Source organism: Myotis daubentonii, chromosome 15, assembly GCF_963259705.1.
Source record: "Myotis daubentonii chromosome 15, mMyoDau2.1, whole genome shotgun sequence".
Taxonomy (NCBI): Eukaryota; Metazoa; Chordata; class Mammalia; order Chiroptera; family Vespertilionidae; genus Myotis; species Myotis daubentonii.
In genome coordinates, this window is record NC_081854.1 from 26,034,113 (window position 1) to 26,061,198 (window position 27,086).

The 27,086-nt window shown below is 55.5% G+C and overlaps 2 protein-coding genes and 1 long non-coding RNA gene across 5 annotated transcripts; 1 reads left to right on the forward strand and 2 right to left on the reverse strand.

Annotated features, from left to right (window-relative positions):
• Positions 1-387: 387 nt before the first annotated feature.
• Positions 388-19,936, reverse strand: KMT2B (lysine methyltransferase 2B). Its single transcript, XM_059666771.1, has 37 exons — positions 19,580-19,936; positions 18,483-18,555; positions 16,298-18,237; positions 15,980-16,093; positions 15,736-15,886; positions 15,200-15,479; positions 14,982-15,037; positions 14,456-14,734; positions 14,055-14,149; positions 13,682-13,780; positions 13,427-13,540; positions 13,140-13,286; positions 12,946-13,041; positions 12,400-12,517; positions 11,765-11,878; positions 11,417-11,601; positions 11,252-11,341; positions 11,055-11,159; positions 10,848-10,921; positions 10,183-10,298; positions 10,002-10,093; positions 9,785-9,922; positions 8,923-9,081; positions 8,577-8,697; positions 8,422-8,500; positions 8,163-8,323; positions 6,825-7,052; positions 5,452-6,742; positions 5,280-5,357; positions 5,099-5,202; positions 2,580-2,717; positions 2,420-2,494; positions 2,139-2,316; positions 1,735-1,842; positions 1,292-1,375; positions 1,046-1,175; positions 388-960 (listed from the first exon to the last, which is right to left on the reverse strand). The coding sequence occupies exons 1-37, from the start codon at positions 19,934-19,936 to the stop codon at positions 685-687; spliced, it is 8,043 nt and encodes a 2,680-aa protein (XP_059522754.1). The 3' UTR covers positions 388-684.
• Positions 19,937-19,990: 54 nt separating this feature from the next.
• On the forward strand, positions 19,991-26,879 carry LOC132216985 (uncharacterized). Of its 3 annotated transcripts, XR_009448822.1 has the most exons (5): positions 20,070-20,186; positions 21,110-21,983; positions 22,568-22,748; positions 24,876-25,020; positions 25,132-26,879. It is a non-coding gene; the product is annotated as an uncharacterized LOC132216985 (long non-coding RNA). The 3 variants fall into 3 exon arrangements; XR_009448824.1 differs by lacking the exon at positions 22,568-22,748; XR_009448823.1 differs by lacking the exons at positions 21,110-21,983; positions 22,568-22,748 and having other exon boundaries at positions 19,991-20,186.
• On the reverse strand, positions 21,161-24,655 carry ZBTB32 (zinc finger and BTB domain containing 32). The gene is made up of 6 exons (XM_059666781.1): positions 24,617-24,655; positions 22,596-23,575; positions 22,270-22,343; positions 22,091-22,159; positions 21,802-21,966; positions 21,161-21,429 (listed from the first exon to the last, which is right to left on the reverse strand). Exons 2-6 carry the CDS (start codon positions 23,474-23,476, stop codon positions 21,161-21,163), a joined length of 1,458 nt encoding a protein of 485 aa, XP_059522764.1. The 5' UTR covers positions 23,477-23,575; positions 24,617-24,655.
• Positions 26,880-27,086: the final 207 nt, after the last annotated feature.

Consider the following 27,086-nt stretch of genomic DNA (forward strand, 5'->3'; position numbering starts at 1 on the left):
AGGAGCCCTCTTGAAATAGTCTTAATCGGGCCAAGACCCAGCAGACATTCTCATCCCCCACCCAGAATAGGGCCCATTCTATCACAGAAGACCAGGTGTGGGAGAGCTGGTCTCAGTGCTTCTGGGCAATCAGGGTCCCCTCTTGAGGAAAACTCCCACTACCCAAGAGGGATCCACAGGCATCCAGCTGGGTTCTAACTTACAGTATATAAAACATTTGTTGCTCTGAAGCCTGACAGACCCCACAATGTACTTCTAATTCTGAACAGTGGCCTTTCACCTGCCTGTTGAGGCTGATGGGCTTCCTTGGTTCAGAATAGGTGTGGGGCATGGAGAAATGGGAGCTCCTACATGCCTCCAGCACCATACAAACTATAAGACCACCTCTCCAAACATTGACAGACTTTATTGGGGGAGGTTCCCACCTGGGATCCCACCTCTTAAATAAAAAAGTGCATAGAAAAGAAGGGATTTAGAAACCTTTGTACAATATCTACATTCTGGGCCCCCAGGGCAAGAAGGGGGCAATTGCTGAGTGGGCTGGAGGGGTAGGGGCAGGGCCCTTGCCACCTGCATGCCCACATTCACCCTGGACATGAGGGTGGGGGTGAGATGCTCTGGGGGGACTAGGGAGCCCCCAGACCAGGGGCAAGATGGCAGCGGGAGGTGTGGGCAACCACAGCTTCAGTTAAGGAACCGACGGCAGCGCTTGGCGCCACAGTTGCAGGGCAGCTTGTTGCTGGCATCCTCAATGGGGAACTTGTAGTCATAGGTGAGCTCCTCACCACGCAGGATGCGGCGCAGGGCAAAGATGACGATGTGCTTCTGGCCCTCCACGTGGATGACTCGAGAGAAGCAGTTGGGCTCACAGGAGTGGTTGATGAAGCGGGCGGCATTGCCATGCATTGTGGCATCCACCACGTCAAAGTCATCCATGCGGAACATGTAGCACCCAATACCCTACAGGGACAAGGGAGGGGCAGTTAGATGCTCTGTTCCCAGAGTAGGCCCTGCTTCTCCCACCTCATGACCTGGCAGAGCCCACCTTCCCATCGTAGAACTTCTCCCGCTTGTCAGTCAGCACAGAACGAATGACAATACCAGAGTACTCAATGACCATCTCGCCAGCATCGATGTTGCGCTTACAGAACAGGCCCCGCCCATGGATGGCAGACCTGCAGGGTAGGATGGGCAAGGGGAGCTCAGGGGGCAGGGGAATAAAACCAGGGCAGCCCCACACCAGGGCACCTGTCATCCTCCCAAGGGGCATCCTCCCCCCAACCCCACTAACCTGTAGACACCTACAGCCTCTTTGGATGTCTTTTTGAGGTGGCGAAAGCGCATGGCCATGGGAAGCTCCAGGCTGGTGGCACGTCTGGTGGGGGACAATAGTATCACAAAGGCTAGTACCCAGAAATGATCTCTTTAATTTATTTTTTAAATATATTTTATTGATTTTTTACAGAGAGGAAGGGAGAGGGATAGAGAGTTAGAAACATCGATGAGAGAGAAACATCGATCAGCTGCCTCCTGCACACTCCCTCCTGCACACTGGGGATGTGCCCGCAACCAAGGTACATGCCGTTGACCAGAATCGAACCTGGGACCCTTCAGTACTCTGGCCGACACTCTATCCATTGAGCCAAACCGGATAGGGCGAAATGATCTCTTTTGCCCCTGGTCACCCTGTCAGACCCTCCAGACTACCCCAGCTCCCTGGTCTGTCCTCCATACCTGGTTGACCTGAGCTGTACCTCATCCTCTTCCTCATCACAGGTGGCTCCCTCAGGGAGCACCCTGTGCTGAGAGGCCAGGAAGTTGAACATGTCAAAGGTGCATTTCCTGTAGGTAAAAGAGAAAAATGGATGGAGGTACAGATCCATTCCTTCGAGATGCTACCCTCCTATTCTTGGCCTGGACCTGCTGCTGGCAGAGTAAGAGTAATACAACTACTACTGAAGACAAAGCAAAAGGGGAATGAATGAGGTTCATTCTGATATGACCCCTAGAAGTAATTCCTGGAATGGCCTAGCGTCTTCTCCCAGGCCTCAGTTTCCAATCTGTACAGACTTAATTCCCACCCTCAAGACTGCCAATAGGGTTCCCCCGACCCAGGCATCACACCCCAGACCTCTCACCGAAGATAGACCTCGGCGCGGGCTGCCCCATGGGGATTCAGGGGTGGCTCCTCCTGGCCTTCTCCCTGCTGATGGTAGCGGAACTTATAGTGCTGGCAGTGCTGGGCCCCAGGCAGCTGCTCTGCCAGGAAGATGACAGCATCATGATGGATGCCGAGGAGCCTTGCTCCACTCATTCCTGAGGGAAGTCAAAGGTGAGGATGCACAAGTCATGTCAGTGACCCATCTTGCTCTCAGGACGTGATCCCAGCCCCCGGCATCCCTGTGGATCCCCCACTTACCACTAAAGGAGAGATGTCTTAGCCGGGCATGCCCTCGGGCCTCTTGCACCTTCTCAATCAGAGTTCTCCACGCCCCTGAGGAGAGGGCAGAGCCACAGCAGAGTCAGGATGGTATTCTATGGCACATTCTCCCTCCCTGTGACCATTAATCCTAACTCACCCTCCAAGCTCTCTGCCTCCACGCTGAACCCATCCTCACTGCTGATCTCGAAGCGCAGATGTGGACCAGCCCGTTTTGGGGCCTGGTTTTCTTTATCCTCTGGAAATGGAGGCTCTTCCTCAGAGCTTGAAGCCTCACCTGGTCCCAGGTAGCAGATCAGAGTAGGTAAGGATCACTCCTCAAGGAGTCAAAACCTTCCCACTGCCCTCCCTCACTCCCTGGGCACAAGCACAGACTCTGGGTCTAAATGCCTAGTGAACCCTACAGACCAAACATTTTTTCTAAAGGGCCTGCGGTTCCTTTTCTGCAGGACTTCTTGGTTACATGAGCAGTTCCACGGAAGTTTGGAGTGTTTTGGCTCTGCAGGATATACTGTGGCTTACTCAAACCCCAATCTACCATAAACACCCACCCCTCATTCTTTTGTCTCACATAAAATTAAAAATATTGGAGAATTAAATTTTACACAAGTATATTTTTATATACAGCATATTGCTATAAGTATTACACATATTATTTTATAGAACCATACAGAATCAAATACATGTACATTATGAGCTATTTAAGGGATTTCTCATGGGCTAAGATTTTAAAGACAGAGCAGACAGGACAGGACTTACTGACGTAGGAGATGTAGATGTAAGAGAAGGGGGGGGGGGGCGGTGGTCAAGGAAAACTCTGACGTTTGGAGCCTGAGCAACTGAAAGGATAGTGATAGTGAGACTGGAGGAGAAACACGTTTTGGTAAAGGTTGAGAGCTCAGTTTGGAACATGTTGAGTCTGAGATTCCTCTTAGAAAAACATTCCTGGCAACTTGCTGGTGGAGATGGCAAGCAGGTACAAGGAGTGGATAGCAACTTGGGGACTATCAGAATTAGAAATGGGATTTAGGGCCATGAAATTAGATGAGAGCACCCTGGATGTGCCAAAGCTGACAGGCTGGGGCAATGAGGAGGCACAACTGGAGGTGAGGAGAGGGATGGGATTCTGGAAGCCAGGAAAGAGAGTGCTTCACAGACGGGAGGGATCAGCACACTGAATGCTCTTGGTTGAAGCAGGATGTGGACTGAGGACTGACCACTGTATTTGGTTGGAGTGGGGGTAGAGTTTGAGTGAGCACACTTTGAGAGAGGCAGGACACACATGGTTGCTCTTTTCTCCACATCACTTCTCTGGGCCAACATGCCCACATGACCTCCCAGCCCTACGCAAGACTCTAAACCTTGTTGTTGTGTGACTCACATCATCTCTAGGCCTCAGTGCTCCTGGGTCTACCTCTGACAACTTCTTCTACCTCTTCTTAGCCCTCTCCCATCCTCACTCCACTCTGTTCTTTGAACACAACTCATTGCCTTCTTTCTCACAGTGCTCATTCTAAGCTGCAGTGCACTAATATGTACATGTCTGCTTCCTCTACCAAAATGTGGTATGTTCCCTAAGGGCAGTCGAGACTGTCTTGTCATGGTCACTGCCATATCCTCGTGCCCTCTCTGACCCCATAAGCAGCCTTTCAGTTAAGCAGTTTCAGTCTACCTCACCCCACTTCCATGCTCAGCAGCTGTATTCTATACAATGACAAAATCCACAGATCAGAACAGGACTGGGGCCACTAGAAATTCTAAACCTCGGGCTGCTAATGACCAGCTTTCATGGTTCCCACAGCTCTCTCTGCCCTCCGTGACCTACAGAATACTTCTCTTCTGGCTTCACTGAGATTATCAGCCAAATGATTCCAAGTGTCCTCATCCTGTATACTGATGTCTCTGCTGATACACCTAACTTCACCTTTCTTCCATCTCAGGGGTCTACTATTCTACCTGACCACCATGCCTCCTCTCACCTCTGCCTTCATCCTTGGCTTTGCTGTTCAGCCCTCACAACAAACCCCTATGAGCTGTTGGCCCGCCTCCTCCTCCCAGACTCTTAGCTAAGCTTTTCAGTAAAGCATCTGGGTGTTGTTTTGACTTCCTCATTAACCATCGTCTTTGATTCTGGACTTTGGCCCACACAGTACATACCAATCCTAGACCCTGCAACCCTAGGGTCCTCTGTGGCAGTTGGGACTGCTGACTACTCCCTTCCCTGGCCTGTGGGACTCCACACTCCTTTGACCTTCTTCCTATGGTTCTTGCCCCTTCTCTGGGTCGTAGGTGGGATCCATCTTCTCTGGATAATCCAGAACTTCATCTTTGGTTTTACCAGGTAACTAACCCTCTGACTCTGGCAGACTAGGCGCTGAAGCCTTCCCTGGCGCTCTTGGACATGCTGGACAAGGTGCTTTCAGAGACCCTTTCACATCACGCTGAAACTTCCTATCTCTGTCTGTTTCTGTCACAGGCCATAAGCTCCTCGAGGGTATCTCTATAATTGTAACACCCAGCTTCAGCCCTGTTCCCAGGTGGGTGTACAATGTGTTCCCACATGTTTTCTGAAGGGTACCAATTCTTCACTGTACCTGTCAGTCATTCAGCTGAGCAAGTACAGGGAAGAAGGCAGTGAGAAGAAAAGGTTGGCCCTACCTGAGTAGTGGTGCCACTGGGATTCAAGGTCAGGGAGACCATCGGGAACTTGGGGAGTACCACCTTCTGCAAGTGGTCGCAGAGGGGACTGGTCCTGGAGGGGCCTGTGAGGAGAGACCTGTCAGAAGAGGGAAGGGACAGAGATCCCAGAGCTTCCAGGAAAAAGGGTCTGGCCACTCACCTCAGACTTTCCTCCCCAGGATCATCCAGGTTGAGAACACCACGCACAGTAGGCGTTTTCATCCTCACTCGGCTAAACCTGGTAGGGAGTGGGGGGGGACCACAAGAAGCCTGAGCTGCCTTCTCTTGCCAACTCCCCTGCCCGCCTCCGCAGCCTCGGTGTACTCACTCACCCGCTGCCACTAAGCCCTGGACCCTGGGGGGGGTCCTCCAAGGCCTCTCCATCTTCCTCCATCCGGGGAGTCTTGCTCGGGGGAGGTGCTGGTGGGGAACGGCCAGAGAAGGTGGACACCCTTTTGACACGGATGGCCTGGCGGGGCGGGCTGGAGGGCCCACTGCTCAACACCAATGTCAGTGGAGGGGGGGGTGGAGGAGGGGTAGGGCGGACCACCCCCACCACTGGCAACACACCCAGCAGAGGTCCTGAGGGCAGAGTCCAGGAAGTGGGGGCTGTGGGGGTAATGGGAGGGGGAAGAGGCAGCTGCTTCACTGCAGGGGAGACAGGTTCACCCTCCCCAGCCATCTTCACAAACACTTGCCCCAACTTGTTGACAAGGATGATTTTGGACGTGGCAGGTTTGGGGGGCTCTGGGGCAGGACCCAGGCTCAATACTCGAACCCCTGGAGCCCCAGGGAGCCAGGCAAACGTCCGAGTGGTGTCAGCAGGACTAGGGGGCAGGCCCTGGGGGGGTTGGCTACCATTGGCCAGTGGAGGTGCTGGGGGGAGTGGCTCCTCTCTGGGCCCAGTAACCCCCTCCCCAGGCCCCCCTAAGTTCTTCAATACAAAGTCCACAATTTCTGATGGCAAGTCCTCAGGAGGTCGGACCCTGTCCCCTGCAGCCCCAATAACCCCAGCCCGGCCTGCTCCTGGCCCTGAAGGAGTCTCATGGCCCCGAGGCTGCTGGACTGCCTCAGCCTCGCTGTCTGTGCCATCATCCACTCCGTCCAGCTGTTCGATGCGAGGGGCTCCAGAGAGAGTGCCAGGGGGCAAGGGAGGGCCAGACACAACAGTCACAGGGAAGTGGATGTAATGGGGGATAGGGCTGGCCTCCTCCTCTGAGCTGTCTCCTGCGCCCCCATGGCTGCTCCCCACTGCCCCTGCAGCCACAATCTCTTCCTGAAAGGGCTCGGTCCCCAGCAGGCTCTCAGCAAAGTCCAGGTCAGCAGCACTCAGTCCTGACACCACCTCCATGTCCTCAAAGTCTGGGCCCAGGTCTTCAGGGGGAAGTGGGGATGTGGCCGGGCCAGGGGGAGCCAGCTCCCCTGAGGTAGGTGTACAGGCTCTAAGGGATGAGGTAGGAGGGGGCACCCTGAGCTGAGGAGAGGTTCTGAGAGGGGGGGAGGCCCGCCGTGACAGTGGTAGCCTGGGGGCCAGGGGGCTGGGACGACGGGAGCGTCTGGGGGGAGCTGGAAAGTCCAGGTCTCCCACTGTAGGGATGTGGTGGGCCAGAGAAGATGGACTTCCTGTGGGGGGAAGGGTCATTGTCAGCCAGGTGCTCCTGCCTCACCTGCCCCTTCCCTCCCCTGAATACTCCCAAGTACTCACCAGGGGAGGGTAGGGGTCCAAAGGAGACACCCCCCAAGGGCCTCCGGGATGGTGAATAGTTGGGCACTTTGATACGAGCCCCAGAAAAAGAGCGGGGGGCTGGAGGAGGGGCGCTGCTTGGATCTGGCCGTAGAGTGGGGTCCAGGTTCTGAATAGGTGAGTGGTGCTCAGGAGCTCCAGGGATAAGGACATCTGTATTTGGTGGGGGGTTGACATGATCTGGGGGCTCTAAAGAGGCAATAAAATGGCATCAGGGGTGGCTAGGGCTCTTTATCAAAGCCTTTTTTTTACGTGCCCTCCCTTCTTTTAAGCCAAATGCATCTTCTCCGCCCTTGCCCCTGACCCAGTCACAATGGGCACTGGTCCCATTCATCAGCCAGGCCCCAAACCCCTGCATGGCTTCTGCAAAACCTCCACACATACCTGGGGGTGCTTTGTGACCCTTCCTCAGCCATCCTTTGCCATCTCCCCACTTCCTGGCCACCGACTGCTTTGATTCAGGCCCTATATGCCCTGAGGGACACTGCCCTCTCTCCAGCAAGGCCAGTCCTACCACTTTCTTACCTGCTCTGTGCATTCCTGCCACATCAAACACACTGCTCCATCCTGGTGCTTTTGGCTCCCCTATACTTGGCTCCACCCAACCTGTGCCAGCTGATCTCTGCCACCTCCTCCCAACATTCCCTTATTTCCATCCAAGACAGCTGCACCCTCCTCCCCTCTCCATTTCATGTCAGACTCTAACCTGGAACAAACTCCTTACCTGCAAACACAATCCCAATCTTTCTACTCCCACTCAGCCCCCAATGGCCTCTCCCTTCACCAATCTCCAAGCCCATTCTTTGCTCTGTGCCATCCAGTCCTCAGCTACATCCCTCAGTGCCAACATGGCTATGAAGGTGCCAGATTGGGAACTAAGCAGATCAGGCTAGAATCCTGGCTCCACCATTAAGTTACTGTGGAGAACGACTACCCTTTCGAGTTGCAGTACAGTGGAGCTTGTACCTTCCTCAGAGCTGTGGGGAGCATTACATAAGCATGGAGCCCTGAGTCAGGTGGCCCTAAACGCTCCCTACATTTGTACAGTAGTTGTGACCCTGCCCCCTGCCCCCCACCGGCGCCCAAAGCAGGTAGCACAGTGCTATCCCCTCACTTTCTGTGAAACCTGTGCAATGTTTAATATAGCCCTGTCACATAATGCACAGCCATTAAGTCATGTTACTGCCATTACAAGGAAGGAAAGAATGTAAGCATCCTGGAGTTTCTTTAGGGAAGAGGAAAGTAAGAACTGAGAGGGTGGCATTCAGGGAAGAAAATGCAGTGGTTCTAAGGCCATACCGATGGAAGGGGCAGGGCTGTGCACAATGGTCTGGTTCTCCTCCGCTGCCTCCAGATGAACTGGCTCTTCCCTCGGCCCCCATGGCCGATACTCAAGAATTCGGCACCGATACCAGCAGCGCCGCCGAGCATCCACTGTGCTCCAATACAGACGGGAGCATCTGTTGGGTGGGCATGTGGGACATAAGGTCAGGACAACTTGGGAAATGAGATCTAGTCCTGGAGTCCCGAACCCCACCAATTCCCCCGGGCTGCTCACTGGTAGCCAATGGGGAAGAGACGTCCCTCGCAGTCCGAGAGATCAGACAGAGTACCCAAGGAGTCAATTCGAATGGAGCCTAAGGGCAGAGGAGAGTTCAGGAGGGTGGGCCTAGGCAGGGTCAGGAAGAACCCGGTAGACAGCAAGCGGCTTACCAATGAGCACATTGATGACATCAGGCTCGAGCCCTGTCAAGAACTTTCGCTTGAAGTTGATGCCCTCAAAGTCTACATAGACTCGGCGAAGAACATCAAACCCATCGGGGTTTACGATCTCCTGGGAAGTGGGTGGCAAAGGGGATGGCTGGATTGGTAGGGTATGAGAGGGATGAAAGGAAAGGCTCTGTGGGTAGGGACTTGTGGGCAGGTGGCTTGGCTTAAGGGCTCAGGAGAACAAGGAGACACTGAGGCAGCAGGGCCAAGTCTAAGAGGCTATGGGGATCCCTAAGTGGAAGAGGGAAAGAGAACAGTGGGAGCTATCTCCCCCATAGTAATGGCCCACCTTGCCATCTAGCAGATCTGTGTGTTTCTGACAGAAAACTTTCTTGTCATCCTGGAAGATGCAGTAGCTGGCCCGAGCACACATGAAGTGAAAGTTGCTGAGGCAGGAGGAAAGGCAGCAGCCCACCGTTGCTCCAGGCTTTAGGCAGAGCTCACAGCGCTGCAGGTGGAAGGGGCTGCTGAGGGGAGAAGCCAGTGACCTGGGCCAGGGCCTGACACTCAGCATCACTGTCCTTGAGATTCTGCTTGGGCTGCCTAGCCTAGCACTTCACAAAGGGCACTCACCAAACAAAACCTCTCACCGAGTGGCATCCAGGGTCAAGTTCCTATCAAGCTACTTCAGACTTTTTTGAAGCAGTGTTACAGTGGAAAGAAAAATAACAGCAGCTAATACTTGCTGAGTGGCACTTACAATCTTTCTCACATGACTCTAATGTAGAACCTGTATTATTTCACTTAATCCTCAACCTGCCCCCTGTAGTAGGTACCTCTATCATCCCATTTTCTGACAGTGAACTTGAGCATTCCACAGGTCCCACACTGGTGAGGGAGATTCTAACAAAGGCAACACCTCACTTCACAGGGATGTAGTAAGAGGTAAGTGCCAAACTGTATGGAAAGCATCCAGGACAGGATCAAATGGAGGTCTTTTAACCTTTAGTCTCCCAGGCCAGAGGGCTCAAAAAGGGGGGGAAAAGCCACTATGTCTCCTGCACCAGAGTCCTGGGACAACAAAAAAAAGGTATGTAGGACCAGCAGTGAAAGGACATACTGTGGTAGACTGTGGAACAAGAGCTGTCTCCATTGAAGGAAGGGCCCCAAGACCCCAAAGGCTGCCCACCTCTCCAGGCCCGTGCCCTCACCATCTGCCTCCCTCGAGCCACAGCAGCGTGCACATTCTTGAGGGAACCATCATTTTCCTCAAATACTTCAGCTGACCAAATGGCACAGTTAACGTGTGTCCATTCATTCTGCCCGATGTACAGGAGCCGCCCCGCCTCCTGAGGGCAAAGGAGTGATGTGAGGAGAGGCCCCAGGGACCAGGCCCCACAGCCTGGGGCTTCACGCAGTAGCCCTCACCTTAGAATCCGCATCACCATACTTGAGGCAGAGTGCACACTGACGAGGGTCCTCCAGGTGCGAAAAGGCAACTGGATCCTTGCCCTGGAAACCTGGAAGGAGTGTGGGAAGGGACGTCTAAGAATCAGGACCCAGATTACCAACTCAGGGGCTCTAGTTTCCAGTTCCCACTTCCCAGTACCTGCTGAGGGGTCCCCTGGAGGCTGCCCTGATTCTGGCATCTCTGGTTCCTGCTGTCTCCACTGAGCGTAGACATGGTCCAAGGATGGGGGCAACACAGCATTGGGAAGGACTCCACTGTGGATAGGCTGGGTCAGCATCTGACATGTCTAACAAGGATGGCTGGACTAGACCCACCCAAAATCTCAGCCTAAACATGCCATGACACCCTCTGTCCTCTCTCCAGGTAGCATTTCTCTCAGTCTCCCAAACAAGCGAGGCCCTCTCATGCCACCTTTGGCACATGAAATGCTTATTGTTCCTCATGCCTGGAATACTCTTCCTTCACATCTCGGCTCAGACGTCATCACTTCTAGGAAGTCTTAGGCCCTAGGCTCCAGTAGGCACCTCCCTTGGGCTTCCTCATCAGGATCCTAGACTGTCTAGGTCATCAGTGCCAACCCAACCCCCCAAACACAGTTCACCCACTGCTGTCCCCAACAGTGCCTTGCACAGAGTAGAAACTGAGAGCCAACTCCAGTCTGAATCTTTGCTAGTCTACAACCACTAGGGACTGTCATTCTAGTCCTACCACCCTCCAGATCCGAACTCTGCTCCTTATCCCCTCAGGTGCCCTTGGCCTTTGCACTCACTCCGATTCCCCTCCTGCCACCCAGCCTTGCTCACTTTGGCAGCCGGGTACTCCGTCGCCAGTACTTGGGGTCGTGGGCGTCGAACCAGCCGAACGTAGACTCTAGCAGCTGGGGATTGGGTAACAGGATGAGAAGAACTGGCTTCCCCAGGAGAGTCGGCAGGGTAAGGATCTGTGAAGGACCCACTCTCTCCTCCCCACTACCACTGAAGCCACCCTATAAAGATCCCCCAAGAGCTCACCTTCAATAGGAGCCCCCTCATCTGGCCTCCAGCCCGATGCTCCGAGGGCTCTCCTTCTTCTGAGTGCCCCATCAGGATGCTCACCACATCCTCCATGAAGCTGTGCTGTAAGGGGGCTTGTCAGGATCCAAGCCCCTGCCCAACCCCAGCCCTCTCTCCTCCTGGCATGCACTTGTTCCTCTCAGTGTCCCACTCACCACAGACTTGTAGTGGCCCTCCTCAAAGCGCTGGCTCACAGCTTGCAGATTGCAGGGCCCAGGGTGCAGCTGCTTTCCATCTTGCCCACACTGCAAAGAGGGGATGTCGGCAGGGCTGGTGCTAGGCCTGGCCCCACCCAGTCCTGCCACCTGAGCCCTCCAGACCTGGGTGCACAGCAGCAGTGGGACTGCCATCTTGGAGCTCAACAGGCCCTGGAGCACCTGTCGCAAGCCACCCTGCAAGGCTCCACTCAGGGCCTCTCGCCAGCGGGGGTGCGTGGCCCCAGCACACGGTCCACAGGTGTACAACACTGAGTCTGGCAGCCCCGAAAGGATCTCATAGTCTTCATCTAGAACAGCCCGGGTGAGAAAGAGAAAATGTTTTGGGGCTCTTAGCAGCCCCTAGTTCACTAAAGACATTTAGCCCACCTCTCCTCTGAGGGCCTGTGGTGAAGACAGGACAGGGATCCCCACAGGGTTGAGGTCACACCCCTGGTACTCCCCGCAACTCACCTGAGAGCCCCTCACACTTAGCATGCACCCAGTGGTCACACTGTGCACACTGCATCATCTTGCTCTCGTAGTCGTTGTCTTCATAGCAGCGTGTGCAGATTGGGCAGTAGTTTCCTGAAGGCAAAGGGAAGAGGGCAAGTCAGAGCTTCTGCCACGGGGGTGGGAGCATCATCCCTAGACTACTACATGGGCTGCCTCCATTATGCTCCATCTTGGGTCCCTGCCATTCCCAAAAACCTGGCTGAGGATAAAACCTCTCTTCTAGCCCTGTAGCCCCAATGCTTCATGAGGAATAGGGCCTTGCTAAACATGATGCCTGAATAAATGGGGAATGCGCAGGTTTTCCAAGTGCTCAGTGGAAACTTGAGGTTCTGGGAAGCATCTCAGGGACCACCATGAGGGTTGGTTCCCAGGCCCTCCACTCCCACTGACCTCAGAGAGGCTATGTCCCTGTTATATGTACTGGAAGAGCCTCTATTGAAGAGTATCCTAAACAGAAGGAAAGAGTCCATGGCGAAAAGAGGGTGGAAAGCAACTAGAAAGGAGCATCTGTTCTAAGTGCCTATGCAGGAGCCTGGCCCACTCCCCGGTGGACCCCCAGGACCCAGGGCCCAGGACCCCTGCCAAGTCCCCACCTTTCTCATAGAGCTGGGTGCACCTGGGGCAGAGGCTGTAATCTCCAGACCACTCGACGTCCCAGTTCTTGCCTGGAGTTGCCCCACAGCTTTTACAGCGCACACAGGCTGAGCAGATCTGGAGAAGCAGGGCAATATTAGGGGCAGAGCCAGATAGATACCTGGCTTAGAGCAGTGCAAGGGGAGGATGAGCAAAGAGAAGATAGACGGTAAACAGGAGATAGATAAAGAAGGAAGGGTAAGAGAAGGAGAACAGGAGAGAAATGAAGCAGGGAGGCTGGTGAGGGGGAAACTGGAAGGAGTGGAGGTTAGGCTAGAGCAGGAGATTCTGAACCTGGGATTGTGGAATCCATGAACCCCTGAAAAATAGTACATCTAATTTCTTATCTATGTGAAATGCCTGAAGAAATGTTGTTTATCAAACTCTCAAAAAAAACCTCCAACCTTCCCCTCCTCAAGAGTCCTGGCCTGCAGTGGCGGGGGGGAGGGGAGGGGGGAAGCATTAATTAGGACTCCAAAGCAAGGGGTGTGGGCCTCCTCTCTCACCCAGTGGCGCCTTTTGCGAGTGGCCCGGGTTGGGTAGCTGGGCCCCAGGCAGGCTGGGTGGTAAGCATGGCGGCAGCGCTCACACTCCAGGAGGTGCTGTTGGATATTGGAGAGACAGCAATGGCAGGACCTACTGGCATAGGGATACCCCTCTCCTCCATTCCTCCATCCCCCCATGGCTCCAGTGCCTAAACCTTGGATCCCCGGCCTTTGCGCCCACAGACGTGGCAGAACTTGCAGCGGCGGCAGCACCAGGTGTCATGATGTTGGGGCAGGGGCCGCTCAGCTTCCTCCAGGCAGAATGGGTGGAAAGGGTCACAGCAGACTTGGCAGAACACCAACTGGGGGTGGGAGAGTGAAGAGTGAACGATGAGCACAGTGAGGTAAGGGCCTGAGACCCTGCTGAGAGAGGCCAAGAAAAAATCAGACAATAAGGGCTAACGGAGATGTGAGGGGTTGTGAAAAAAGGCGAGGAACCAACCTCATGCAGGCCTTTGCTGGCACACAGCAAGCACACCATAGGTGGCCCTCCTGGCACAGAGGTAAGCACACTCAGTCCTCCCATCAGCCACACATTCTCCAGGTCACAATCCTCCTGAGGGAAGAGAGGACACAGGATCAGAGAGCAGTCAGGAACATGAGTCAGATCTGTCCATCTTAAAGCACAGGCTTCTCAGACACAATCAGTAACTTTCTTCCAACCACAGTCCTTGCCATCGTCCCCTCAAAGCCATACCTTAAAATCCACACGGACCCGGTGCACACCATCAGGAGATTTCTGTTTTCCAGTCCAGCCATTGGGAAAAGAAGCAAAGGGACCAGGGCCCAAAGCATCCTAGGGAGGAATGGTGATGGTCAGAAGGCAGCCCATCCCATCTTTACAAGCTTCTCTCCTTGCTGCCCTCTCTCCCAGCCTTTCAGACCCTGTCTCTTGCCCACATCCTCTGTTTTCCAGGACAGGCTGTCTCATCCATCAGGGCCTGTTTTCCGGTATGGACACACCACGGCACTAAGGTGAGCCCATTACCCTGACTTGCCAGGAAACTCCTGAAAGGAGGGAGCCATGCCTTCCACGGGGCTCGGGGTTCTTGGAGTGGGGCCGTGCTAACCTTGTCTAGGCGCCTTCGGGCCTTGAGCTGCAACACAGGCTGCAGGGTGGGTTTGCGGGGCCGGCTCTGCTCCTCAGGTTCTGGCACTGGTAGCTCTAGGCAGGACAGATGAGCAGTGAGCGTCCCTCTCTTGCCTGCCGCACTGTCCTTCTTTTACAACCCCCAAACGTAACCTGGATCCCCAGGGCCTTCTTTAAACCACCAACGTATGTTAGGATGATCCTTAAGCCTTGCTCAATAAGCTACTGAACACTTAACATGCCAATTCCCCATCCACCTAAGACTACCCCCTTCTCTGCACTCAGCTCTTCTATTACACAGAACCCTGGGGTCAGAGCCCCATCACTTCCACGAAAAAGACATAGGACTGACCAATAGAGGAAGCAACAAACAATTCGCACCACTCTCTCGGGGAGTCCGACGACGGGGAGCAGGGGGACCCCCGGGCTCTGAGTCATCCGAGTCCTCGAAGATATCATAGGAGGGTCGCTGTTTGACGCAGCGCCTGGCTGACTTGCGCTGCAGTAGGAGGGAGTCCTGCTCCTCGGGCCCTGGCGGGGCCACCACCTCCTCCCGGGGCCCCCCAGCTCCCGCCCCCCGGCGTGGGCCTGGAGGACCAGGGGAGGCCTCAGGAGATTCATCGGAATCCCAGGGCAACAGCGTCTTCACTATCGTCCGGCCTGTGGGAACAGGGGACTTAGTAGGATCTGACTTCAGCCAGGAACATGGGACATTTGGATGAGAAAAGCCAGAAACAAGTGGGGCAGAAGAGAACAAGTACAGGAGAGGTACAAAAGCACATGATGGAAAAAAGACAAAGGTGGTGGACTGCAAAGGTAAGGGGAGAAGAGCAAAGAAAACATGGTTTCCTCCAGACAACAAGTCTAAATAAGGTTGTGTAAAGAAATGCTCCTCAAAACTTGTTACCTTTCTTAGCCAGCCGCTCCATCTTCCGAGCCTCTATCTTGTCGCACTTCCGGTATCTGGGGAGGGGAGCAGCACGTCACCAGGGTAGGGGACTGGTGGTCTGGGGGGAAGAGAGGAAGCTCTCCACAAGGATGCCAATCCCACTGCTCTGGTGGGGCAGGGGGCCTTGGTGATACACAACCATGGGTGGGAATGGAGGCTGAATCCCAGCTACTCACACACAGCACTGCTTCTTGGTGTTAGGGCCACCAAACTTGGGCTTGTCCAGGCAGTTGACACAGGAGCCACAGTCCTGCACACGCAGGCAGCCCCGACAGTGTCCACACCGTGCCATCCGCATCTTCTTGCCATGATGGGAGGGCAGTGAGCGCTGAGGTGTATGGGCCAAGGGTCCTCCTGACCCTGCAGGCTCTGAGTCCCCCCCCGGCCCTGCTGAATCCACCTTTCCCTGCTGTGACCGCGATGGGACACTCTCAGTCTCAGATGCTGATGATGTATCTAGAAAAGTGGAGAGGGGATGGAGCTACAAAGCCACCAGGCCTTCTACTTCACCTCCCTTAAACCTCATTCAACTGGCCCTCAGACTACTTTTGCAGTGCTCAGGTCCCACATGTCCCCAAACCCGCTTTGTCTAAGACCTAGCATGTGCTCCAACCCCCTTGCCACCTAGCCTTAAGCACCCAACTCAATTACATTAGCTCGCTCCCAGACTTGGCAAGTTTGTCCAATTTTCCCACAAGACACCCATCCCTACCCTCTGTGGCAAGGTCCTGCCGATCGCGGAGAGGGAGAGCACTGAGGCGGGGGACGTCTTCAGGCACCATGGCCCGCGCCTGACCCAGGGCCACAGCAGCGTGACGGCAGACATGTTTGATGCGGGGGCCTTGCACAGGGGACTCGGGGCCCTGAGAGAGGAGACACCAGGAATACATGTGGGTAGTTGCTACTTGCATTCCTGCAACCACCCTCCTTCAGAGGGCCCTCCACCCACTCCATACCGATGGTCTCTCTCTCTTAGTTTCCATAGATTCGTCTTCAGACCTGACAGGACCTCTATCTGAGATTTGCTTGACTGTGCCCACGACCTCCTCCATCTGCCCTCCAGGGCTTGGCTGGTGGGGAAATAATAAGCAGGGTTAAAGGCTGAAAAGTGAGCAAAAACAGCGTCACAAAAGGAATATAGGAAATTATGGGACAGGGAATGGCCTGGCTCAGAAGGTTGCCTGCAACGTTGGAGGGAGACCGGAGGCTAAGGGATTGCAGGGATTGAGGCTGGATGACTGGGTACAGGGGCCTGGCCAAAGCACCATGCTTACCGGCATCAAAGATGCCACCTTCTGCTGCTGCTGCTGCTGCTGGTCAATCTTGAATAGCTGCACCTTGGCTCTCTTGAGGAGGCTGAACATTTTCTCCTCTACACCAGACAGTGGCAAGGAACCAAGGCCTGCAATCCGGGCCTTTTCCAGTGCTGGTGGCTGCAGTTGTAACTGTGGCTGCAGTGGTGGTAGTGCCTGGGGCAGCAGCTGAGTTTGCAAGGCCTGGAGCTGAGCCTGAGGCTGCTGCCCATTGCTCAGAGGTGGACTCCCAGATGGGGGCACCTCCACCTTAACAGGGGTGGTGACCACAGGGGCAAATCGAGGCAGGCTGAGATGGTTGGTGCGGCCCACTGCCCGTGGCTCAGGCTCAGCTGGAGAGTCATCAACAGGAGGCGGCTCTGGCTCAGGGGCTTCAGGGGCCCCAAGTGGAGCAGTAGTAAGCACCGATTCATAGATCTTCAAGTGGGCTTCACTTGGGGTAAACTGAGGGGCCCGAAGGAGCAGGGGCCTCCGGGATGGATTGACAGGCGCAGGAGGTGGGGGTGGAGCTGGCGGAGGAGCTGGGGGAGGAGGGGGCAGTTCCCGGGTCAGTGAGGTCCAGCGAAATGTGGGTTCCCTTAGGATGGACCTTCTCTTTTCAGGAAGTGGGACTGGGATAGATAGGGGAGTTGGGGCACATGGTGGAGAGGGGGCTGGCGCTGGCTCCTGGGGGGCGAGCGGTGAGATAGCAACAGGAGGCCGCAGAGGTGAGACTTCCACCTTCAGGGGCTTGGGGGGATCTTCATCCATAAATCGCCGGGGTGTCTTGATGACACGGGAGGACCGGGCACTCACCACAGGCATAATAAACTGCCGGATGTTCTTCAGGAAGGTGGTGCTTTTGGAGGCCACAGTGGGGCTGTCTTCCAGAGGGCCTCCTGTGACGGTGCCAGGGGTTGGAGTGGTAGGAGAGGTGCCCTCTGGCCCTGCCCGAGCAGCTTCCCGCTCTGCCCGTTGGCTGGGAGTCAGGGGAGGCCGGCCCCTCTTCCTGGAGCATGTAGCTAGGACCACGGGAGGGGATTCTTCCTGCTCCTCTGGGGCAGGAGGTGGTGGAGGGGATGGTGGGGTTACTGAGGGTGGTGAAGGGCAAAGTGGGGATGGAGGAGATGTTGAGGGAGATGGAAGAGGTGGGGGGACTGGAGGAGTCAGGGGTGGTGAAGGCAGCTTTGCCTCTTCCTTTTCCTCAGCTATCATCATCTCCTCCTCAGTTAAAGCTCTCTCTTCCTTCTTTTCCCCTTCTTCCTTATCTTTCTCCTCCTCCGACTTCTGCTCCTTGCTCCAGCAAGGGCCCTCTCCCTGTCCAGATTCAACTCTTCCTTGGGGAGCATCCTGCCAGCTTTCCTCATGTTGATCCTGACCCTGACCTGATTCAAGTCCCAAGGACAATCGTCCCATCTTCACTCTTTTGGCCTTTGAAACAAACTTGATCACGAGGGGGAGTCCACCTCGGCCTCGGCCCCTGCCTCCACGGCCTCCTCGCCCAGACTGTCCTCCACACTTGGGGGTCCCAGGTCCTGGGCCAGGCCCCTCCTTGCACTTCCAGCTCCCAGTGCGATGTTTTACTGGAACCATAGGAGGTGGGGGCTCAGATTTAGGGATTGTCACAGCTGCTTCTGCCACCATTACTGCTTGTTGCTTCTTCCTGCACGGGCCTGCAGGCCGTCCTGGGGGCCGCCCCCGAGACCGACGGGGGGTGGAGGGCTCACATGCCCGGTTCCGGGGGGTTGGGGGTGCCTGGGCCCGCCGGAGAAGTTCAGTCAGTGCTTGCACCATCCGCTCTGTACCCTCCTCACCCCGTTTCCGGGCAGGAGTCTTTGGGGGGGTAGGAGTCACATCTGCTAGGCGAGGAGGCAGAAGGGGGATCGTCTTATGCTTGTGGCCGCGACCTCGAGGGGCTCGACCTAAAAGGAGAATAGGTGTGGGGAGATGGGTCAAGCTAGCCCTTTGGACTAAGGAAGGTGCTGCAGGAGGTCCAGAACTAGTCTTATTTGTCTGTTTCCCCCACAGCCCAGCCTAGCTTGGGTTTTGAACACAGAGCACATCTGGTAACTGATGGAGACTGTAGTTGAACAGGGAAAAGCTGACACAAAGAGTGAGGAGTAACATTCCTTTAGAACTATAGAAGTACAGTTTCCCCATCACTCACCTCGTTGTGACCGGAGCGCAGAGCGCAGGGAACTGGGGGCCACATCGTCATCTGAATGAAAACCCTGAAATTCCTGATTTAGGGGACCAGGGGTGGAGGGGAGAAACAGCAGTCAGTGCCACAGCCCTTGTCCCACCTGAGACTCAGGTATTGAGGAATATGCCCAGCTTCCTCCCTAAGGGACCCCTGCCTACTTACAAACGGACTAAAAAGACTAGAAGGTGAGGGGAGTAGAAAACGGTCTCTCCTCAGGCAGGAAGACACGGTATGCTGAACCTCCACCTCCTAGGCCTGACCATCCCAGCACAGAAAACAAAGCAGGGCCTCTGGGGCCAGGCAGCAGGCACTACCCTGACTCCCTAGACTCCAACACAGAAAAAGGGGGGCTCTGTGCACACCCTCTTGGGCATCAAAGATGCCACCTCCTGCTGTGAAGGTGGGAATAGGGCCACCGAGCTGGTGTGTGGCTACCACACGGGTTAGCACAGTGGGATCCCCACTCCTTCCTGCCTTTTCTGCGAGGCTGGGGGTACACCGGGAGCTGAACGCAGACCTGCTCGAGTGCCCAGTCCCGGCTTTCGTTCCCTTTCTCAACCTGTGCCCCAGGAGGAAGCCCTCCACCATTCCAGCCCCTCTCCGCTTCAGGTCGGAGGGGAGAGGGGCACTAGTGGAAACCAGGGCTGTGTCAGAGGTGAGGGCTGGGCGGGGCAGCCTGCAGCGGGAGCCCGGAGCCAGCTGGTCCCCCGAAGCCGGGCTGCTGCTGTCACCACCCGGGCGGGCCTGCGCTCCGCCGGCCCCTCGCCGTGTACACCGCTGCTCCCTGGCTCTGCCGACCACCAAGGGCCGGCCCAGGGCACTCCAGGGAGACCCGCCGGGGCCGGTGCCCAGGCAGCTCGGCTTCCCCGGCACTTGGAAAGGCCCCTGTCGCCAACAGCTCCGTGCCGCCGACCTCCTCCCGTGCCTCCTGCCAGGCCCCTTTCTCTCCGCCGGCGCCCCGAGGACCCCGCTTCCCCACGTCACTCCTCAGGGCTCCCCGGACCTCTGGAAGCCCCGGCCTCCGCCCCGCCCGGCGCCGGGGACGCCTCCGACCGCCTCACCTCATCGTCTGACTCCCCGTCACTGCTCTCCTCCTCCGGCATGCAGTCCCGGCTCGGCCCCCAGCCCCGGCCCCGGCCTCGGCCCCGCTGAACGCGCGGGCCGGCCCACAGGCGGCGGAGCCGGCGCAGGCCCCGGCGGAGCCCCAGCAAACGGAGCAGGGCCGTGTCCTCCCCGGGCTCGGCTGCGCCCGGCCCCGCCGCGCCGCCGCCGCGCCGCAGAGCTACCCGCACTCTCTCGGCCCCGCTGCCCCGTCCGCCGCGGCCCCCTCCCCCGCCGGAGCCCCGCGGCCGGCCCGGGAAGCGGCCCCGCGCGGAGCCAGGCCCCGGGCAACTGCCGCCGCCCGCCGCCGCCGCCATCTTGGCACCGTGAGAGGGGCCGGGGAGGCCGGGGGAGGGGCGGCCGAGCGCAGGCCGGGGGAGGGGAGGGCGGGGCGGGGCGGCGCGGCTGCGGCTCACGACAACTACCGGCGCTGCCGCGGGTCTGGCGGGAGCCGGGGGCTGGGCCGGCCACGCGCGGGGCACCACGGGAGCGGGAGTCCGCGGCCGGCGGGCCGTCACCTGAGACCGCGCCTGAGGAGCGGAGACCCCGCGTCGCGGCCGGAGAGGGGTGAGGCGCAGGGGCCTCCGGGAAATGTAGTCCAGGCGTCGCGCTTCTTCCGCCGGGCGCTGGGGCCGCGAGAGCTGGGTCTGGAGGGGTCCCGACCCGACCCAGAAAGAAAGATCGCTCCCGAGCCGCCGGGAGGCGTGGTGTTCGCCCCGGACTCCTCCCATCGTCCTGGTGCGGCCGGCGGCCGGCGGGAACTACCACTCCCAGGGTGCAGGGGCTTCTTTCCCGGGGAGCCCGAGGACACCGCGAAGCGAAGTTCGCGACTGCGGGCGCTGGGGCTGGGGAGGGGGCGGCGGCCAAGGGTTAGGCTCAGTTCCAGGGTCGACCCGGCCGCCGTTGCACGCAGCGTGGAGCAGATTTGCCGCAGAGTGGAGTACGCGGCTCCTCGAGCCCGGGCCAGGGACCCCAGACTCGGACTGCGTGCGCCTTGGCTTGCCGTGGAAAGGGCAGGACCTGGGGTTCTTAAGCTTTCCCCCGCAGGGCTTGCTGCTAAGTCAACCCGACCATGGAGCCCTCCCGACCCTCTGCCTCCCGGGAGGTCGGGGAGACCGAGGAGGGGGCCGCCGTGCCGAACAGCGGACGTGCGGCCACGAGGGGCCGCTACAGGACCGGGGGCGAGGCTGAGCGCACCCCCGACCCGCGCAGACTAAACTCTGGACTCGGCTTTCTTTTCCTGAGAGGAAGGCACAGACAACGCTTTATTTTAGTAATGAAGTCAACAGCCCCCACACAGTTAAGATTCACTTGTGCAAACCTCACTGCCCTCGCCCCACACCGCTTCAGCCGTCCTTGGTCACCGGGAGAGGGCTCTCGGGCTCTTGCCGCGATGCTTCTTAGCCGAATTCGCTGGACTGCCAAAGCGGGGTGCCGGGTCAGAAGCCTAGCCAGCCCGCCGGCCTGTCTTTATATCTTTCATTCTTTAGCTGCAGCCAAAGAAGCTAGTGCCAGCCCGGCAGGTGCAGGAGGCAGGGGACCTACTTGGAGGTGGAGTCCCAGGATGATGGCCTCGAGGAGGCAGAGGCGGAGGAGGAGTAGAGGAAGGTGGAGCGAATGGTCCATCCCGGCGGGAGCTGGCTGGGCGAGTGGCCCCGCATGTGTGCCTGCATGGAGGCCAGGCTGGGGCAGCCGGCTCCGCACAGAGAGCAGCGGTAGGGTGCAGCCCCGTGTGTCCGCAGGTGCTTGGTCATGGCCGAGAAGTCCCGGGAGCGCTGGGGACAGAGGCCACAGGAAAAGGGCTTCTCTCCTAGGGCGGGTGGAGGGGAAGGGCGGTGAAGATAAGAAGGGGGCGAAGCCCTAGCCGGTTTGGCTCTGGATAGGGCGTCAGCCTGCGGACTGAAGGGTCCCAGGTTCCATTCTGGCCAAGGGCACATGCCTGGGTCGCGGGCTTGATCCCCAGTAGGGGGCAGCCGATCAATGATTCTCTCTCATCAGTGATGTTTCTATCCCTCTATCTCTCTCCCTTCCTCTCTGAAATCAATAAAAATATATTAATTAAAAAGAAAAGAAGGCAGCCTAGGGTAGATCGGGGGCAACTGGACAAGGGAGTTGTGTGGGAGCTAGGCAGCAGAGAGGGACATAGGGGCAGGCAAGTCAGTGCTTGGCAGGGTGCCCATACCTGTGTGGACTCGGTAGTGTGTCTCCATCTGATGCTTGAGTGAAAACCTCTTTCCACAGACAGAACAAGAATAGGGCCTGGACCGAGCAGGAGGAGGCCTGAAAGGCTGTTGGCGAGATGGGCAGCCTGCTTTGCCCACATGACCCACACAGGTTGCAAGTGTACCTGTGGGGACAAAAAAGGTAAAGGAGGGCAGAGCTGGGAATCCCAGAGTTGGATCACTGGAACACCCAGCAAGATATCAGGGGCTACAATGAGACTGAAGCAAAAGTATCCTCACCCTACTCACCCGTGTGCCTCTGATCAGACCCTTCCATCGCCCCAGGGCTGAGCTTCGCGGGGCCCTGGGGGAGGGAACCTGGAGAGAACAGAGTGAAGTAGGGGCCCTACTCAGGCTGGACTCCTGCAGCCCCAGCCCCAGCAGAGAGACCATATTACAGGGTTCATGCAGGACAGTGAAGGGCTTACCTGAGGTAGAGCTAGAGAAGGCCAACTGATTCTGGCTCCAGAGCCCTTTGTGGAGGTTCAGGGACAGTGGAATCCTAGGGGTGGGGGGAGAAGAGTAACAGAGTTGGCAAAACCTGGGATCCTGACCGACCCCATCCTGAAGAGGAAGGTGATGTATATTCTCAGGTGCTGGGCTTTGGTTTCCCCTGTGGTGGGAGCTTTTTGTCCTATCTCCAGTTCAGGACATGTACAATAGAGATAAAAGATGTGGTGCCCTTTCACCAATCACCATTGCCTCACATGAGCTACTCCCTCCCAGATAGGCTTCCATTGGGCCCTTCACTCACCTCTGATCCTGAGGCCAGACCTCTTGCCAGGCTGCACTGATTGAAGTACTATGGGAGAAAGGAGTGCCATATCTGGGCGGCAATAGCAGGAGGCTCCACAGGGCAGGCTGGCTCTCCTTCAACCAGGGGGCCTCAGCCCACCAGGGCCTAGAGGTGATGCTGGTTTGGAGGGAACCTGGTGGGGGTGGGGGGCCAGGCAACTTCCCTAAACTTTCCTCAGAGCCCCCTGGACTCTCCTTCACCCACATGATCACTTCTTGTTTCCCACCTACTCCCCTGTGGCCAAAAAGGGATTGGTCGAGTTTCTCCTCTGATCTCATATGCTCCATCTGATCCTCCTGCATTGCCTCTGCTATCTCAGAGCTCTCTCTCAGTGGCCTGTGCTCCTGCACCATCTCCTGTTCTCTCCCACCAGCTCTAGGAAACTTCTCTGGTCTCTGCTCTCCAAGGTCCTCCACTCCACTCTCAGAATCCCTTGTGGGTTTCTCTGGCTTCTGATGTTCCTTCAGCCCTTGACTAAACTCTGCTCTAGCCCTGTCTCTTCGAGCCTTCCTGCATGCCTCTTCCAGGGACTGCACCCCCAAGGCCCTGGCAGCCTCCTCAAGGGGCCCCAGTTCCGCAGGTTGCAGCTCAACACTCTCTCCGTAAACAAAGTACAGAAGCTGTGCAAAAGTGGAAGGGCTGATCCCTTTCACCAGAGTCCAGTGACCCCTGCGGCCTAGCTGCTGGCTCACACCTGCCAGCACCAGGCTGTGTGCAGGGAACTCCTGGCTCCCCACGGTGATCATGGTATCACATAGTGCTGGCCTGAGCCTGGCTGCTAGCCGCACCAGCCGATCAGAGCCATAGGGGCTAGGCAGTCTTGTTGGGGACAGGGGCATTTTGCCTTGCCTGGGTACCAGTCTCAGAGGTTCTGAGACAAAGGCCACAGTTCGAGGTCCATGGTGGGAAGGGGAAGAAGGAACAGCATATTCTCAAGCCTGTGGAGATGAGGGGAGAAAGAATGAGTTGTTTGTTCTGGATCAGAGCTCTCTGTCCTGAATGGAGCAAATAAACTAACCCAAGAGAGGACTTGAGCTTATCCAGAACCATAACAGGGGCCTAGAGTTTGGTGGCAAGAGAACGGAAATTAGACTACAGTGAGGACTTAAAAAGCAAGGATCAGGTAGTTCACAACTACATTAAGTAGTGGGCTGAAGACTAGTAGGTGGATTCTGCCAATTAGCAATCTCTGACTTAAATGATAGCACATACTGATACTTCTGCTTCTCGGAGCCCCTCTGAGCAGGCCAGGCTCCCTTCATTCGAGACAAAGAGATCACCTCCAGACCCAGTCATCCCTGTCAGTTAGAGATGGAGCAAGACACAGCTCATGGGAGAGTTTAGAGAGCTAGTGTGTCCCCATACAAGTCCATCACGCGGAGCTGAGGGTCCTGAAGCAGAAAATCAGCAATACATGGGGTCATAGTTGCAGGAGGGCAGGTTCCAAGGCATCAATCATCTCCTTGAGGCTGAAGCATCTAGAACAGATCCTCAGAGAAGGAACTGGAAGAGACCGAAGATGCCTGTCTAGTGAGTTAAGAGCAGGTGTAGAAGTCACAGGAGAGAAGGCTCTTGATCCAGGGATAGAGAGAGGTTTTGGAGAAGACTTTGACCCCCGAGGAAGTGAGAGAAAGGGAAATGAGAACTACAGAGGAGAGGCTATTTCCTCACAAGGTTAAGATAAGAAGATGGTTTAATTTTGCTTTTCATACGCCAAAAGTGAAGAATAAAAAGAACCCAACAAGACAGGAATTTCTCACACATCAAAATCACCACGTTGGCTTTTAAGAAGAGAACTGGGAACTCAGATACAAAGAGGCAGACTTAGCAGGCATCTTCCTAGATGTGGTGAGGACTCTTGTGGGAGGGAGGATTATTACTTGGTCACCTCAGGGAGCAGGCTGTAGGTTGGCAGGAACTGGACAGGAAAAGGGGTATAATGGGAAGAAAGTCTCAGCTGGGGAGAAGAAACTACTCACCAGTTGTAGCTTCCTCCTGAACACCGCATGTTCTGAACTTCTGTTGGGCTCCTGCCCACCCTCTACCCCAATAACTCCGCCCCTGACCTCACAACCTTCCATTGGGTGTCCCAAGTATGTCTGCCACAGTTCCCCCACAGGGTGTGGTTTTTTACCCCTGGCTCTGCTTCACCCTTCCAGGAGAGACCACCCCTTCTAGTCTAGAATCCAGGCATCCTGCCTCCTAACCTGTCTCCTTATTTCATTTGTGAACTTCTAGAGTCAAAGAAGTGTATCTGAGGCAACAAAAAACTCTGAACTAATCAGATCTGCATTTGAGTCTCATCTCTGCCATTTACTAGTTGAGTCACCTTGGGCAAATCATCTCTCTGAGCCTCCCTTACTTACCTCATCCATGAAATAGGGTAAACTTCTGCTTATCTTATTTGGAGGTGGGGGTGAAGATGAAATGATGAATGTGAAAGAGGTTTGTCAGTACATAGTATCACTCAAATAGTATTAATTCTGTTTCTTAGAGGTGTCAGCGGAGCTCCAGCAGATGAAAGCGGTTTCTACTATCTCAGAGGCAAAAAGGACTGAAATATCTGGATTCCAAGGAGAGAGTGAAGGAGAGCCGAAAGCATGCCCGACTTGATACTAGGAAGCCTTGACTGCTTTGTGGAAATGACCTCTGTCATTTGAGCCATCACTGAGGACTGGGTGTGTGCGTGACTCAGATCCTCCCATCAAACTCTGAAGGGGGTAACCCCAGAAAGGGTCTGTGGTGGTCTTTGAAGAGAAAAACTCCTTTTCTTGGGTTGATGACAAATTACATTTCTCTGAAATCAGAACTCCGGGGTTTCTTTCACTTCCTGCCCAAAGAGTCAAGGTCCTCGGAGATTTCCCGTCTTTTCACTTTAGCACTTGTTAATTTGGGAAAAGGATGACGTCTGAGAAACTCAAATTTCTTTTTCATATTATTCCATGATCCCTCACTCTATGACAAATTTTTATTGATTTGATAAATCACTTATATGAGCCTGGCGTATCATATATGCCCAATAACAAAGATAAACAAGTCAGGCATTGGAAGGCTTCTCTGGTTTCCCCCCACTCTCCAGGCTTTTCCCTTAGATTCTGGGTCCTCTCCTAGACTCAAATATTATGTCTCTAAACTCCTGTTTCTCCCTTTGGACCCAGGACCCCAAAATATTCAGACCAGCCTTCTACTTTCTCCCTCCAGACTTAATATATCTTCCCTCTACCTCTTGTTCTAGCTTGGGTGCAGGCAGATGTTAACCCTTCCTACATCAGACAGGGTGTGCCATTGGGTGGGGCTGGTAGAGGGGCAATAATAGGGTGGGGAGAGGGGAAGATGAGTCAGAGTGAAAGGGAAAATGCAAATGGGTAAGCTGTATTCATTTGCTACTCTGAACATTAAATGTTTTTCATTGCTGAGCTTTCTAACTCCTCACACCACCACACCCAGGGACTCATTATACATCATATAAAAGACACTAGACCTAGACACATAAAAGCATCAATGCCTGATATTTATACAGATTGTGTATACAGAGGAATACACAATCCCTGAAGATACGGAATAAGTGGGGAAAGCCACGAGGGAGAAACCCTAAGTATATAAGGAAAGGTACAGTGGTCTGGAAGATTATATCACCACCCAGCGGTGTGTGGTCCCCCTCACCTCCCAGGCCTATATCATGTGTCTGTGACTCAACATCCCCACTGGTATGATTTGCCCATTGATGATCAAGAGAGTTGGAGACAGCTCAAAAGGCAGTGTCCTCTGAAAGCCGCCAAATGTAGTTGGCAGGGAGTAGTCAACAGGCTTTTTGGGTCTAAAAGGGAGCAGAAGAGGCAAGGGATCTCCCCATTCAGTGAATAAAAGCCCCCAAGAATGGGAAACTTATTTTGCCTCCCACTTGGTGTCTACTCCATCTAAGGATATCCCTTTAAAGACTTCCTTTCCCTTAGAGGTATCTCTTGAGCTCTCTACACCTCAGCCCTTAGGCTAGTAACACTCTAGGCCAGGGGTTGGGAACCTTTTTTCGGTTGAGGGCCATTTGGATATTTATAACATCATTTGTTGGCCATACAAAATTATCAACTTAAAATTTAGCCTACTATATTTGGTCAAACATTTAATTAACCCAGCCCCAATGCTTTGGCAGGTCCAGATCAAATTATTTCATGGGTTTTAAATGGCCTGAGGGGGGTCAGACGTTCCCCACCCCTGCTCTAGGCGCATCTCTCTCTCTCTCTCTCTCTCCCCCCTCCCTCCCTCCCTCCTTCTCCCCCCTCTCTCTCCATATATATAGTTTTTAAATTGATTTTGAGAGAGAGAGGAAGGGAGAGAAACATTGATGTGATAGCAAAACATTGACTGACTGCATCCTGCACACCCCTGCCAGGGATCGAGCCCACAACCTGGGCATATGTCCTGACTGGGAATCAAACCAGCAATCTTCTT